This window comes from Giraffa tippelskirchi, chromosome 7 (assembly GCF_054371585.1).
Source record: "Giraffa tippelskirchi isolate mGirTip1 chromosome 7, T2T-mGirTip1v1.2.pri, whole genome shotgun sequence".
NCBI lineage: Eukaryota > Metazoa > Chordata > Mammalia > Artiodactyla > Giraffidae > Giraffa > Giraffa tippelskirchi.
This window is the reverse complement of record NC_137281.1, coordinates 121,606,823-121,623,610: the sequence shown is the minus strand read 5'-3', so window position 1 is coordinate 121,623,610 and position 16,788 is coordinate 121,606,823. Positions and strand designations below refer to the sequence as shown.

General features: G+C 39.1%; 1 protein-coding gene across 2 annotated transcripts in view; it reads right to left on the bottom strand.

Annotated features, from left to right (window-relative positions):
- Positions 1-16,788, bottom strand: part of ATP8B4 (ATPase phospholipid transporting 8B4 (putative)) — a 317,399-nt gene that overhangs the window by 184,142 nt on the left and 116,469 nt on the right. For both annotated transcript variants that reach the window (XM_081508362.1, XM_081508363.1), the window contains exon 4: positions 4,025-4,138. In XM_081508362.1, coding sequence (XP_081364488.1) covers positions 4,025-4,138 — 114 coding nt within the window. The remainder of the gene's footprint in view (positions 1-4,024; positions 4,139-16,788) is intronic.

The window sequence follows — 16,788 nt, the reverse complement described above, 5'->3', positions numbered from 1 at the left end:
AGCAGCCCAGAACATACAGTGCTAAAAACTGAATCTAGGTCTCAGCTCAGTTCAGTTCAGTCGCTCAGTCGTGTCCTACTCTTTACAACCCCATAAATCACAGCACGCCAGGCCTCCCTGTCCATTACCAACTCCCAGAGTTTACCCAAACCCATGTCCATCGAGTCGGTGATGCCATCCAACCATCTCATCCTCTGTCATCCCCTTCTCCTCCTGCCCCCAATCCTTCCCAGCATCAGGGTCTTTTCCAATGAGTCAACTCTTCGCATGAGGTGACCAAAGTATTGGAGTTTCAGCTTCAACATCAGTCCTTTCAATGAACACCCAGGACTGATCTCCTTTAGGATGGACTGGTTGGATCTCCTTGCAGTCCAAGGGACTCTCAAGAGTCTTCTCCACACCATAGTTCAAAAGCATCCATTCTTCAGCACTGAGCTTTCTTCACCGTCCAACTCTCACATCCATACATGACCACTGGAAAAACCATAGCCTTGACTAAACGGACATTTGTTGGCAGAGTAATGTCTCTGCTTTTCAATATGCTATCTAGGTTGGTTATAATCTTCCTTCCAAGGAGTAAGTGTCTTTTAATTTCATGGCTGCAATCACCATCTGCAGTGATTTTGGAGCCCAAAAAAATAGGGTCTGACACTGTTTCCACTGTTTCCACATCTATTTCCCATGAAGTGATGGGACCAGATGCCATGATCTTAGTTTTCTGAACGTTGAGCTTTAAGCCAACTTTTTCACTCTCCTCTTTCACTTTCATCAAGAGGCTCTTTAGTTCTTCTTCACTTTCTGCCATAAGGTTGGTGTCATCTGCATATCTGAAGTTATCAATATTTCTCCCAGCAATCTTGATTCCAGCTTGTGCTTCCTCCAGCCCAGCGTTTCTCATGATGTACTCTGCATATAAGTTAAATAAGCAGGGTGACAATATACAGCCTTGACGCACTCCTTTTCCTATTTGGAACCAGTCTGTTGTTCCATGTCCAGTTCTAACTGTTGCTTCCTGACCTGCATACAGGTTTCTCAAGAGGCAGGTCAGGTGGTCTGGTATTCCCATCTCTTGAAGAATTTTCCACAGTTTATTGTGATCCACACAGTCAAAGACTTTGCAATAGTCAATAAAGCAGAAATAGATGTTTTTCTGGAACTCTCTTGCTTTTTTGATGATCCAGCAGATGTTAACAATTTGATCTCTGGTTCCTCTGTCTTTTCTAAAACCAGCTTGAACATCTGGAAGTTCACGGTTCACGTATTGCTGAAGCCTGGCTTGGAGAATTTTGAGCATTACTTTACTAGCATGTGAGATGAGTGCAATTGTGCGGTAGTTTGAGCATTCTTTGGCATTACCTTTCTTTGGGATTAGAATGAAAACTGACCTTTTCCAGTCCTGTGGCCACTGCTGAGTTTTCCAGATTTGCTGGCATATTGAGTGCAGCACTCTCACAGCATCATCTTGCAGGATTTTAAATAGCTCAACTGGAATTCCATCAGCTCCACTAGCTTTGTTCGTGGTGATGCTTTCTAAGGCCCACTGGACTTCACATTCCAGGATGTCTGGCTCTAGGTGAGTGATCCCACCATCGTGATTATCTGGGTCATGAAGATCTTTTTTGTACAATTCTTCTGTGTATTCTTGCCACCTCTTCTTAATATCTTCTTCTTCTGTTAGGTCCATACCATTTCTGTCCTTTATCAAGCCCATCTTTGCATGAAATGCTCCCTTGGTATCTCTAATTTTCTTGAAGAGATCTCTAGTCTTTCCCATTCTGTTGTTTTCCTCTATTTCTTTCAATCTAGGTCTATCTGACTCCAAAGCCTGGGCCTCTACCTGGAAAGCCACCCACCTAAGAGAGACAGAGTGACAGCCAACGTGACTCTCTTATAAAGATAGTCTTCAAGTGGGGTTCATTTTAGAGTTACTTCAAGGCCATCAGGCAGGGAAGGATGGGTGGAGATGGTCAGTGTATATTGATCTGACCTCAACCAAACAGCACTACAATAAATTTTACATAATAGCTTCCACATAAGATTAAAAAAAAAAAAAAAAAACCCTCAAAAGCTTCTGAAGGACCAACAAAAACATCAGCCTGAGTGGCAGAAATGCTGGATTCTAGTCAGAGTAGCATCATTAACACATGGTAAAAGCTTCATACCTCACTTAACCTCTCCAGATCTCATTTCTGCATCAATAAAAGAAAGGAGATTATACTGAACCATCCTAAAGACCCCTTCTAGACATAAAATTCTGTGAACAGGAACCTTTGGTCATAAATAAGAAAACCCATTAGAGAAATTAGAGAAGTGGTGTAAAGGGTTCTATGAAGACACCAAAAACAAATTCATGGGGGGAACAGAAAAAAAGTCTCTTCCAAAATTGTAAGGTGTACTTTAAGTGCTATCTCTTTTTTCTCTTGTTCAGCATCCAGTTCTTTTCTTTTTCTCCCTACTCCAGGAGGACTCCTCAGACCCTACCTGCTTACCTCTTAATGGTTTCACGCCCTCTTAAACTCTCTCTCCAAAGTTCTTTTCAACTTTCCCTTACAGTACTTGGTGAGTATTGGTCTTGTGCAGGTATTTAGCCTTAGATGGAGTTTACCACCCACTTTGGGCTGCATTCCAAAGCAATCTGACTCCAGGGAGACCTCACCTGGTGTACCAGGTCTACCAGCCTCACACCAACCCTGGGCTGGGCCTCCATCAGAAGGAGCAACCAGTTGTTTTCAACTCTTTCCTTATTTCTTAATACCCCTCTATTTTGAGTACACGTAATTTTGATGGACTGATTCCATCCAACTGGCTTCTGGACTTTGGCATGTGATCTAGGTCAAGGCAATCACTGCATTAAATTCCTGTGCCAGAGTGACAGGTTTGGAAAAGGAAGGTAACAGCATGGCCCAATTAAAGCTAATCCTAAGACTTTTTAGAGAACAGAAAAAGTGATTCATTTTCATTGTCTCTTTCTCCCTCTTTCCTCTCCCCACTGCTTCTCCTTCTCCTTCTCCCCCTCTGCCTCTCTTTTACATCAGCATTGAAGCCAGGAAAATAAAACTCTTAAGTTTTCAAGGATCACCAAGTAGAGAGGGTCTGCCTGAGAGTAAACATGAAGGAAATGAAAAAAAAAAAAAAAGTGACATCCTGTTGAAATAGTTTACTCATGAATTATCATAAAGTACATTATGTGAATTTAGATGTCTGTGACTTACAAGATTCTTAAGACAGTTATTCTACTGAATAAATAGTCATTTAATTAAAGAAAAAAATAGTGCTCGAGTTATAATCAAGACTGTACATATCCAGTTCATCTTCTTACCTCCTATAATTAATGCATAGTCCAGCAGATTCAGAATCTACCTGTTTGATGTGATTACTCTAAAATAAATATGACATAAATAACTGGCTAATATGAGCCACTTACATGTATGCTAAATCTTTGATTTATGCCTTTCCTTCCTGAAATATCAGTAAAACTTGAAATTTCACTTAGGTTCAAATTTTAGTCAAGTGGGAAGAAAAAGGAAGGTTACCAACTACCAATGAACCACTCAAAACTATAAAAAAGTCACAGTGAAATAACATATAGCATTAATTTATATGTGTGGAAAAATATGTCATTGTTCTTAGATGCAAATAAAATTTGACAAATTAAGTTCCAAAAACCATTAGTCAGATAAATTCTTTGCTTCAACTCTGTCAATACCCATTCTGTGAATGTGATAGGGAGATAAAGAAAGGAAGCAGGCTGTGAATAGTAATTATTAGGCTCTGCTTTGGTTCAAATAAAGTGCAAGGCAGCATTTTAAAATGACCTCAGTGTTTAAAATGATGAATGTACTAGTTTTTTACCCATTCCTAACCCTCCCACACTTGTGAACAGAAACAGCAATAAAAACATTAAAAATATGATAAGGCTGCTTTTCTATGTATGAACATTTAGATAAGCAAAATAATTAATTTTTCCAAATTATATGAATACTCTTAACAAACAGATGATGAAGAAATACAGCCTAAACATTACCTGCAAAATCAGAAGGAAAAGGAAATATGCATTTGCCACTCTTTGGAATTGTTCAAATAAATTAATTGGCAAGAAGGTGAGAATGTTGTACTTGGATGTGTGGATACGATTATCCTGAAAAAGAAACAGCATCACATTAGTTTGGGGTGAGGCATGACTCATTATCAGAAACAGCTCTAAACTTATGAGACAGAGCATGAGTTATGCCAGAGCAAGAAAGATAAGCCGATTATCTAGGAAATTTTAAACTCTATGTGAGGGAGGTGGGAGGGGGGTTCAGGATGGGGAACACATGTAAACCCATGGCTGATTCGTGTCAATGTATGGCAAAAACTACTACAATATTGTAAAATAATTAGCTCCCAACTAAAATAAATAAATTTATTTAATAAAAAAAAAAAACTCTATGTGGGCCAAGGGTTTCATTTTTCCCAAGATGACATGCTTCTAATACTAGGTGAAATTCCCATTCAATGTTATAAAATCATCCATGACTTTTAAAAATTTATAAAGTGCATTATTCTTATGTATTTACTCACTTGGCAGCCATTTATTGAGAACCTACTGTTTACAGACACTGAGCTTGTGGCTGGGATTTATGAAGTAAAAAGGAACTTCAGTAATCACTTATTTCACCTTCCCCAAGCCATGACCCTTTAGATAACTCTGACAAGGAGCCCCTAGATCTATCTTTGAGAGTCTTCTGGTTGAAAACTGACCACCGTACAAGGCAGGTGTAATCCTGTTTCCATTTCAGGATGGGAAATGATAGAAAGGTCTTTATTATGAGAGACTCAAATCTGCCTCCCTGTAAATTTTGCCATGTGCCAAATTCCATCCCTGGGGTCACCTAAATAAAGCCTAAGCTCTATCCATATTGACAATCTTCAAATACTTGAGGGTGACTCATAAGACTCCCCTAAATCTTCTCCATTATGATCTAGGTGTTCACGAAACTCTTAGCCATTCTCCATGACTTTTTCATGGTCACCTCTTCCTGGTCAGCCTCTTCTGCATCCATCCCAACCTCTCGGCATCTCTCTTAAAACATGGTGTCCAAATGCAAATATTCATTGCAGATCTAGCTCAACTGGTCGATATACCAAAGAAACTTTGATGTTCTGTGTTCTGGATTATTGTACTAACTTGCCTTAAAATTTCATTAGCATTTTGTCAATTAATCTCACTGTTTATTCACATTGTTGCAATGAATTAAAATCTCAAGGTCATTTCTACATAAATCACTATTAAATCAGGTCTCCCATTCCTAAACATTCACAGTTTATTTTTTTTTAAGTCCTGATGATTTTTCACATATTCCTATTATAGAAGCCAAATAAAAAAAATTAATCTTGAGTGTGCTATCAAAAAAGCACTAAATATTCCTCCCAACTTTGTGTCATCAAAGAATTTCAAACACATGCCTTTTATATAGTCTTTCAAAACTATATAAAACTAATGCATTAAAAAGTACAGAGCTAAAAGCAAAAAAAAAATTAATGAAAGAAATAAAACTATAGCAAGTTAGTTACTAGAGATTTCTCCACAGATTATAGTTGATATCTTTCTCAGGTGTTTACATAAAACATATTAAATATATTTTATTTAACAATTTATAAATCTAACTACATTCTCATGAGACTCATTCTATCTTATTCACAAACATAGCAGAAGAAATTTTGTGTGACAGATCTGATACTCAGAATCAGCATGCCCAGAGAATTTCTATCCACTAATATCATAAAATGGAGATTAGTACATATGATTTTTTTTAATTTATTTTTTATTGAAATATAGCTTATTTATAGTGTTTTTCTAGTTTCTGATATACAGCAAAATAATTAAATATATATATATTCCTTTTCATATCCTTTTCCATTATGGTTTATTACAGGATATTAAATATAGTTCCCTGTGCTACAGAATAGGACCTTGTTTATATCTGTTCTATATATAATAGCTTGCATCTGCTAACTCCAAACTCCTAGTCCATCCATCCACCACCACCCTTCCCCTTGGCAACCACAAGTCTGTTTGCTATGTCTGTGAGTCTGTTCTGTTTCATAAATAGGCTTGTTTGTGCTGTATTTTATCTTTTAATTAACTTTTATTGGAGTATAGTTGCTTTACAATGTTGTGTTAGTTGTGTCATATTTTAGATTCCACATGTAAGTGATATCACATGGTATTTGTGTTTCTCTTTCTGACTTACTTCACTTATATGATCATCTCTAGTTCCATCCTTGTTACTGCAAATGGTATTATTTCATTCTTTTTATGGCTGAGTAATATTCCACTGTGTGTGTGTGTGCACACACACGCCTATGTGTATAAGCATATACACATACACATATATCGCATCTTCTCTATCCATTCATCTGTTGATGGACATTTAGGTTGCTTTCACATCTTGGCTATTATAAATAGTGCTACAATGAACATTGGGGTGCATGTATCTTTTTGAATTATAGTTTTATCTGGATATATTCCCAGGAATATGATTGCTGGATCATAAGGCAACTCTATTTTTAGCTTTTTGGGGAGTCTCCATACTGTTTTCCATAGTGATTTACATTCCCACCAACAATATAGGAGGGTTTCTCCACACCCTATCCAGCATTTGTCATTTGTAAATGACAGCCATTCAGCCCAGTGTGAAGTGATACCTCATCATAGATTTGATTCTTTAATAATTAGCAATGTTGACCATCTTCTACGTGCCTATTGGTCATCTGCATATTATCTTCGAAGAAATGTCTATTTAGGACTTACGTCCATTTTTTTGATTGGGTTATTCTGTTATTGAGTTGTATGAGATATTTGTATATCTTGGAAATTAAGCTCCTGTCAGTTGCATCATTTCCAAATATTTTTTCCCAGTCCATAGACTGTCTTTTCTTTTTGTTTATGGTTTCCTTGGCTGTGCAAAAGCTTTTGCGTTTGATTAGATCCCATTTTTTAATTTTTGTTTGATTTCTATTGCTTTGGAGGACTTATCTAAGAAAACACTTGTACAATTTATGACAGAGAATTCTCCTCTAGAAGTTTTATGGTGTCATGTCTTATATTCAGGTCTTTAAGCCATTTTGAGCATGATGTGAGGGTGTTTTCTAACTTCATTGATTTATGTCCAGCTTTCCCAACACCACTTGTTGAAGAGACTCTTTTCTCCATTATACATTCTTGTCTTTGTCAAAGATTGATTGACCATAGGTGTGTGGGTTTATTTCTGAGCTCTCTATTCTGTTCCATTGATCCATATGTCAGTTTTTGTGTCAATACCACACTGTTTTGATTACTGTAATTTTGTGGTATTGTCTGAAGTCTGGAAGAGTTATTCCTCCTGCTTTGTTCTTTTTCCTCAGAATTCCCAGGTAATTCTGGGTCTTTTATGGTTCCATGTAAATTTTAGGATTATTTGTTCTATTTCTGCAAAAAATGCCATAGGTAATTTGACAGGGGTCACACTAAATCTGTAGATTGTTTTGGGTAGTATAGTCATTTTAATATTAATTCTTCCCATCCAAGAGCCTGGGATACCTTTCCATTTCTTTGAATCATCTTCAATTTCCTTTATCAATATTCTATAGTTCTCAGCATATGTCTTTCACCTCCTTGGTGAGGTTTATTCCTAAGTATTTTTTGGATGCAATTTTAAAAAGGCTTATTTTTTTGCATTCCCTTTCTGATATTTCATCGAAAGTGTAAAGAAATGTAGCCAATTTCTCTGTGTTAACCTTGCATCCTGCTACCTTGTTAAATTTATTTATCCATTCTAATAGTTTGTGTGTAGAGCCTTGGCATCATGTCATCTGTGTATAATGGCAATTTTACCTCTTTTCTACCAATTTGAATAGCTTTTATTTCTTTTTTCCTATCTGACTGCTGTGGCTAGGACTTCCAGTACTATGTTGAATAGAAGTAGCGAAAGTGAGTATCCTTGTCTTGTTCTATGTTTTAGCAGGAAGGCTTTTTAGCTTTTCACCATTGAATATACTTTTGGCTATGGATTTGTCATAAATAGCCTTTATTACCTTGAGATATGTTCCCCTTATGCCCACTTTGGTAAGAGTTTTTATCATGAATGGATGTTGAATTTTATCAAATGCTTTTCCTTTATTTATTGAGATAACCATATGGTTTTTGTATTTTCTTTTATTGATATGGTGTATCACACATTGATTTGTGTATTTTAAACCATCCTTGTGACCCTGTGATGAATCCAACTTAATGGTGGCATATGATCTTTTTTATGTGTTGTTGAATTCAGTTTGCTAATATTTTGTTGAAATTTTTGCATCTATATTTACCAAAGATATTGGCTGAAATTTTCTTTTTTGGTAGTGTCTTTGTCTAGTTTGGTATTAGTGTGATGGTGGCTTCAAAGAATGACTTTGGGAGTGCTCCCTCCTCTTCAATCTTCTGGAAGAGTTTGAGAATGATCAGGATAAGTTCTTCATTGTATGTTTGGTAGACTTCTCCAGTGAAGCCAACTGATCCTGAACTGTTTTTGTGAAGGGAGTTTTTTTTTGTTTTGCTTTTTTCTTTTTTAATTACAGATTTCATTTCACTTCTAATGATATGTCTGTTCAAATTATTTGTTTCTTCTTGATTCAGTTTTGGTGGGCTATATGTTTCTAGAAACTTGTACATTCCTTCTAGGCTGTCCTATTTGTTGAAAAATAATTGTTCATAACATTCTCTTGTGCCTTTTTGTATTTCTGCAGAAACACTTATTTCTCCTTTTTCCTTCATATTTTATTTGGTTTTTCTCTCTCTTCTTCTTGGTGAGCCTGTCCAGGGTTTTGTCAATTTTGTTTACCCTTTCGAAGAACCAGCTCTTGGTTTTGTCAATTTTTTCTAATTTCTATTTTATTTTCTCTCTGGTATTAATTTTTCCTTTCCTTCTGCTGACTTTAGGTTTTGTTTTCTATTCTTTTAAGTTTTTTATTTCGGACTTGTCTTATTTCTTGAGGAAGGCTTGTATCACTATGAACTTTCCTCTTAGACCTGCTTTTGCTGCATCCCATAGATGTTGAATGATTGTATTTTCATTGTCAATTGTCTCAAGCTATTTTTTAATATCCTCTTTGATTTCAGCATTGAACCATTGATGGTTTTTAGTAGCATGTTGTTTAATTTCCATGTAATCATCTTCTTTTCTCATGTTTCATGTTTGAGATAATTTCTATCCTCTTAAATTTGTTGAGGCTTGTTTTACATCCTAGTAGGTGGTCAGTCCTGGAGAATGTTCCATGGGCACTTGAAAAGAACACATATTTTGCTATTTTGGAATATAATGTCCTAAAAATATCAATTAAGTCTAACTATTCCATTGTATTATTTAGGATCTCTGTTGCGTTGTTGATTTTCTGTGTGGAACATCTGTCCATTGACGTGACTGGGAAGTTAAAGTCTTATACTATTATTGTATTCATATCAATTTCTCCCTTCACATTTCTTTTATGTTACATTCATTTTAGGTATTTGGGTGCTCCTATATTAGGTGAGTATGTTAATACATGTACTATCCTCTTCTTACATTGATCCTTCTATCATTATGTAGAGTCCTTCTTTATCTTTCTTTATGGACTTTGTTTGAAAGTCTATTTGTCTCAAAGAGTATTGCTACCCCCACTTCCTTGTCATTTCTATTTGCATTAAATGCCTTTTTCCATCCCTTCACTTTCAACCTATGTGTATTTTTTTGCCTTATTAAGTAGGTCTCTTACAGGCAGCATATTGTAGGCTCTTGTCTTTTTAACCAATCTCCCACACTAAGTCTTTTGATTGGAGCATTTATTTCATTGACATTTAAGGTAATTATTGATAAATATGTATTTATTGCCATTTTAACCCTTGTTTTCCAGTTGATATTTTATTTCTTATTGTTCCTTTCTTTGCCTTTTTGTTTTTCCTTTTGTGGTGTAATGGTCTTCCTTTATATTACACTTGTGTTCTCTTCTTTTTGCTTTTGTGAATCTATTGTTTGTTTCTAATCTGTGGTTACCTTCTTTTAAAGTATATCAACACATTCCTATATCTAGTTGCTTTAAATTTGTAGTCACATAGGTTCAAACACATTCTTTTTAAAAAAATATAAATTTTCTTTACACTTTATCACTCTCCCCCACCACATTTTATTATTTTGATGCCCTTTTTTATACCTTCATGTTTTTCTTTTGCAATTCATTGTGGTTATCATGTATGATAGTATGAAAAGACAAAACAATAGGATACTGAAAGAGGAACTGCCCAGATCAGTAGGTGCCCAATATGATACTGGAGATCAGTGGAGAAATAACTCCAGAAAGAATGAAGGGATGGAGCAAAAGCAAAAACAATACCCAGTTGTGGATGTGACTGGGGATAGAAGCAAGGTCCGATGCTGCAAAGAGCAATATTGCATAGGAACCTGGAATGTTAGGTCCATGAATCAAGGCAAATTGGAAGTGGTCAAACAAGAGATGGCAAGAGTAAACATCGACATTCCAGGAATCAGTGAACTAAAATGGACTGGAATGGGTGAATTTAACTCAGATGACCATTATATCTACTACTGTGGGTAGAAACACCTTAGAAGAAAGGGAGTAGCCATCATGGTCAACAAGAGAGTCTGAAATGCAGTACTTGGATGCAATCTCAAAAACGACAGAATGATCTCTGTTCATTTCCAAGGCAAACCATTCAATATTACGGTAATCCAAGCCTATGTGCCAACCAGTAACTCTGAAGAAGCAGAAGTTTAATGGTTCTATGTAGACCTACAAGACCATTTAGAACTAACACCCAAAAAACGTCCTTTTCATCACAGGGGACTGGAATGCAAAAGTAGGAAGTCAAGAAATACCTGGAAAACAGGCATATTTGGCCTTGGAGTACAGAATGAAGCAGGGCAAAGGCTAACAGAGTTTTGCCAAGAGAACACACTGGTCATAGCAAACACCCTTTTCCAACAACACATGAGAAGACTCTACATATGGACATCACCAGATGGTCAACGCCAAAATCAGACTGATTATATTCTTTGCAGCCAAAGATAGAGAAGCTCTATACAGTCAGCAAAAACAAGACCGGGACCTGCCTGTGGCTCAGATCATGAACTCCTTATTGTCAAATTCAGACTTAAATTGAAGAAAGTAGGGAAAACCACTAGACCATTCAGGTATGACCAAAATCAAATCCCTTATGATTATACAGTGGAAGTGACAAATAGATTTAAGGGACTAGATCTGATAGACAGAGTGCCTGATGAACTATGGACGGAGGTTCATGACATTATAAAGGAGACAGGATTCAAGACCATTTCCATGGAAAAGAAATGCAAAAAAAGCAAAATGGCTGTCTGAGGAGGCCTTGCTGCTGCTGCTGCTGCTAAGTCACTTCAGTCATGTCTGACTCTGTGTGCCCCATAGACAGCAGCCCACCAGGCTCCGCCATCCCTGGGATTCTCCAGGCAAGAATACTGGAGTGAGTTGCCATTTCCTTCGCCAGTGCATGAAAGGGAAAAGTGAAAGTGAAGTTGCTCAGTCATGTCTGACTCTTAGCGACCCCATGGACTGAAGCCTACCAGGATCCTCCGTCCATGGGATTCTCCAGGCAAAAGAGTACTGGAGTGGGGTGCCATTGCCTTCTCTGCTGAGGAAGCCTTACAAATAGCTGAAAGAAGAGAAGCAAAAAGTGAAGGAGAAAAGAAAAGATATTCCCATTTGAATGCAGAGTTCCAAAGAATAGCAAGGAGAGATAAGAAAGCCTTCCTCAGTGATCAATGCAAAGAAATAGAGGAAAACAACAGAATGGGGAAGACTAGAGATCTCTTCAAGAACATTAGAAATACCAAGGGAATATTTCATGCAAAGATGGGCTCGATAAAGGACAGAAATGGTATGGACCTAACAGAAGAAGAAGATATTAAGAAGAGGTGGCAAGAATACACAGAAGAACTACACAAACAAGATCGTCATGACCCAGATAATCACGATGGTGTGATCACTCACCTAGAGCCAGACATCCTGGAATGTGAAGTCCAGTGGGCCTTAGAAAGCATCACTACGAACAAAGCTAGTGGAGCTGATGGAATTCCAGTTGAGCTATTTCAAATCCTGAAAGATGATGCTGTGAAAGTGCTGCACTCAATATGCCAGCAAATCTGGAAAACTCAGCAGTGGTCACAGGACTGGAAAAGGTCAGTTTTCATTCTAATCTCAAAGAAAGGCAATGCCAAAGAATGCTCAAACTACCGCACAATTGACTCATCTCACACCCTAGTAAAATAATGCTCAAAATTCTCCAAGCCAGGCTTCAGCAATACGTGAACCGTGAACTTCCAGATGTTCAATCTGGTTTTAGAAAAGGCAGAGGAACCAGAGATCAAATTGCCAACCTCCACTGGATCATCAAAAAAGCAAGAGAGTTCCAGAAAAACATCTATTTCTGCTTTATTGACTATTGCAAAGCCTTTGACTGTGTGGATAACAATAAACTGTGGAAAATTCTTCAGGAGATGGGAATACCAGACCATCTGACTTGTCTCTTGAGAAGAGACCTGTATGCAGGTGAGGAAGCAACAGTTAGAACTGGACATGGAACAACAGACTGGTTCCAAATAGGAAAAGGAATACGTCAAGGCTATATATTGTCACCTTGCTTATTTAACTTATATGCAGAGTACATCATGAGAAATGCTGGACTGGAAGAAACACAAGCTGGAATCAAGATTGGAGGGAGAAATATCAATAACCTCAGATATGCGGATGACACCACCCTTATGGCAGAAAGTGAAGAACTAAAGAGCCTCTTGATGAAAGTGAAAGAGGAGAGTGAAAAAGTTGGCTTAAAGCTCAACGTTCAGAAAACTAAGATCATGGCATCTGGTCCCATCACTTCATGGGAAATAGATGTGGAAACAGTGGAAACAGTGTCAGACCCTATTTTTTTGGGCTCCAAAATCACTGCAGATGGTGATTGCAGCCATGAAATTAAAAGACGCTTACTCCTTGGAAGGAAGGTTATGACCAACCTAGATAGCATATTGAAAAGCAGAGACATTACTTTGCCAACAAATGTCCGTCTAGTCAAGGCTATGGTTTTTCCAGTGGTCATGTATGGATGTGAGAGTTGGACGGTGAAGAAAGCTGAGTGCTGAAGAATGGATGCTTTTGAACTATGGTGTCGGAGAAGACTCTTGAGAGTCCCTTGGACTGCAAGAAGATCCAACCAGTCCATCCTAAAGGAGATCAGTCCTGGGTGTTCATTGGAAGGACTGATGTTGAAGCTGAAACTCCAATACTTTGGCTACCTCATGTGAAGAGTTGACTCATTGGAAAAGACCCTGATGCCGGGAAGGATTGGGGGCAGGAGGAGAAGGGGATGACAGAGGATGAGATGGTTGGATGGCATCACTGACTCGATGGACATGGGTTTGGGTAAACTCCGGGAGTTGGTGATGGACAGGGAGGCCTGGCGTGCTGCTATTCATGGGTTCGCCAAGAGTCGAACACGACTGAGCAACTGAACTGAACTGAACTGAATCTTACAGGGTAGAGTGTCCTGTGTTGCAGGTTTTTCCCTTTCAGAACTTTGAATATATCTTGCCACTCCCTTCTGACATGCAATGTTTCTGTAGAGAAATAGGCTAAGAGTCTTAAGGAGATTCCTTTGTAACTATTAGTAACTGTTTTTCTCTTGCTGCCTTAGAATCTTCCCTTTAACTTTTGCCATTTTAATTCCAATGTGTCTTGTTGTCGGTCTGTTCAGTTCATATTGTTTTGAACCCTCTAAGCTTCCTATAACCGGAATTTTGTTTTCTTTAGGTTTGGTACTTTTAAGCCATAATTTCTTCAAATACGTTTTTGATCCCCTTTTCTCTTTCTTCTCCTTCTGGGATCCTATGATGTATAGATTGACATGCTTTATATTATTCCATGAAAAAGTGTGAAAGTAAAAGTGTTAGTTGCTTAGTCATGTCTGACTGCAATCCCAGTAAGCGGACTATAGCCATGAGGCTCCTCTGTCCAGGGAATTCTCCAGGCAAGAATACTGGAGAGTTTGGCAGAAAGCAACACAATTCTGTAAAGCAATTATCCTTCAATTTTAAAAGAATTAAAATTTAAAAAAGAATACTAGAGTGGGTAGCTATTCTGTTCTCCAGAGGATCTTCCAAACCCAGAGATTAAACCTGGGTCTCCTGCATTGCAGGTGGATTCTTTACCATCTGAGCCACCAGGGAATATTACATAGATTTTGTATATTGTTTTCTTTTTTTTATATTTCTGTCTGCTATTATTATTAAGTGATTTCCATTATTTTATCTTTCAGATCACTTACTTATTTTTTTGCATTATTCAGTTTGCTATTTATTGCCTTTCACTCAGTTTTCCTCTCACCGAACGAGCTTTCTAATTTTTCTTGGTTCCTCTTCATAGTTTCTAGTTCCTTTTTAAAATAATCTGCATTTCTATCAATAGTCTTTTTTAATTCCTTTGTTATTTTTATTTTCTTTTTATTTTAACTCAGAGACTATTAGACTGGAGACGTCTGTTTCACGGTTTCTTCTTTCAGGGGAATTCTCGATCTTTTAATTAGGAATGGTTCCTCTGCTTCTTCATATTACTTATATTTCTCTTACTTTATGAATTTAGGAGAAGCAGTTATCTACTGTGGTCTTGGAGAGCTGTTTTTATGTGGGAGTGTCCCTGTGTAGTGTACATGAGTCTAATGTTTTTGGCTGCATGGGCTGTTTTTAGTACAGATGCCTGCTGCATGTTTCCTCAGCGTGTGCTGTTTGTTATCTCTTTGGTAGAATGTATGACTGGTGTGGTGATGACAAAAGCCTGCACTGGATATTGAGCAGGGCCTCCTCTTTGCTCTATGGTTGTCACAGTCCTGTTGGGGGCAGGGCCTGCTCCACAACTGTTGTCGTAGAAGCCCCCAGATCCATTTCTGAGCTGTGATCTGAAATAGGCAGGACTAGAGCTGTGGGAGGAGCCACTGAGTATACCTCTTCCTCCGGAGCTGTCCACCAGAGAGTGCAGTCTATGCTGTCACCTGTTACCGTGATACAGGCTCACAAAGTACACAGTTCTACCTCAACCGTGGGACTGCGGTTGGCCCTGGTGTTCCTCCGGAGCTATATTCACAAAGCCAGCAGCACAGATCTGTAGGTGCAGCTCCGCTCAAGTCAGGTACCAGGACCGCCGTAGTTGTGCACCTGGACTTGCTGTGCGAGGCATGGAACCCGTCCAGACCCAGGCCCAGACCCACCCCAGTGTGCATGTACCTGCCAGCAAAGCCCACAGCTGCTAATGTCAGAACTGTCCAGGCCACGGGAGCACCCAGAGTCCGCTCGGATGTCCTACAGCACTGAGTTTACAAAGGCACCAGTGGCTGGGGGGTAAATCTGTGGATTACACAGCCATGGGGAGAGGGCTCAGTTTCAGCCCTTCTTCCTATATCATGTAGCACCGGCAAATCAGCTCCGATTTCAGCCCCACCTCCACATGTGGGCAATCCACTGGCTCTTGCACACTCCCAGAGCTAACAAAGGTGGAGCCACACCCACTGTGAGCACCAACAGTGGGGCTGCTATGGCAATCTTCATACACCCACTAACAATAGCGCTTCACTTCCTTGGTAGGCCGGGAGTATGCATATACTCCTTGGTTGCAGCCTGTACCACACTCCAGCCCCTTCAGCTGTCTCCATGCAGCCAATCCTGATCCTCTCCCCAGTCTGTCCTTTGAAGCCCAAGTTTCAGTACTCAGCACCACCACACACCATCAGACGCATGTCTAGGGCTGGAGATAACAGGAAAGTGGCACAGGCTCCCTGTACTGGTCCCTCTCTGTTCTTGCCACAAACCAGCTGCTGTACTCTCCTCCAAGCCCCTGAAGCTCCCTCTGTGTCCCAACTGATCTCCCTGCATTTGAAGGGCTTCCCAGGGTGAGGAAACAGTTCCTCTTTCACAGCTCCCTCCCAGGGATCCCATCCTGATTCTCTTTTTTCTTTCATCCTACCCAAGTATGTGGTGATCTTTCTTGCAATTTTGACGTTCTGGGATCTTCTGCCAACATTCAGCAGGTATTTCATAAGAATGGTTCCACATGTGGATATATTTTTGATATATTTGTGGAGGAGGTGAGCTCCTCATCTTTCTATTCTCCCAACTTGACTGGAGCCTCCGCCCACGTGGCTTGTTTTAAATGAACCTACAATGATGCCTAGTAATCACTACTACCTGGACTATCCAGTCCATGGAATTTTCCAGTCCAGAATACTGGAATGGGTAGCCTTTCCCTTCTCCAGGAGATCTTCCCAACCTAGGGATTGAATCCAGGTCTCCTGCATTGCAGGCAGATTCTTTACCAGCTGAGCCACAAGGGAAGCCCCAGAATACTGGAGTGGGTAGCCTTTCCCTTCTCCAGGAGATCTTTCCAACCCAGGGATCGAATCCAGGTCTCCTGCATTACAGGCAGATTCTTTACCACCTGAGCCACAAGGGAAGCCCAAGAATACTGGAGTGGGTAGCCTAATCCTTCTCCAGTGGATCTTCCAGACCCAGGAATCAAATTAGGGTCTCCTGCATTGCAGGTGGATTCTTGGCCAACTGAGCTATCAGGAAAGCCCAAAGAAAATACTGTCATCTGTTAAATGGCCATTTTTAACATTTATCAGGAATCAATGCATCCAGCTCTATGAAACAAGTGTGGGAGAGTAAAAGAAGTGTCAAAAGAAGGATTTGCAGCTTCGTTGGACTGATGCATCGC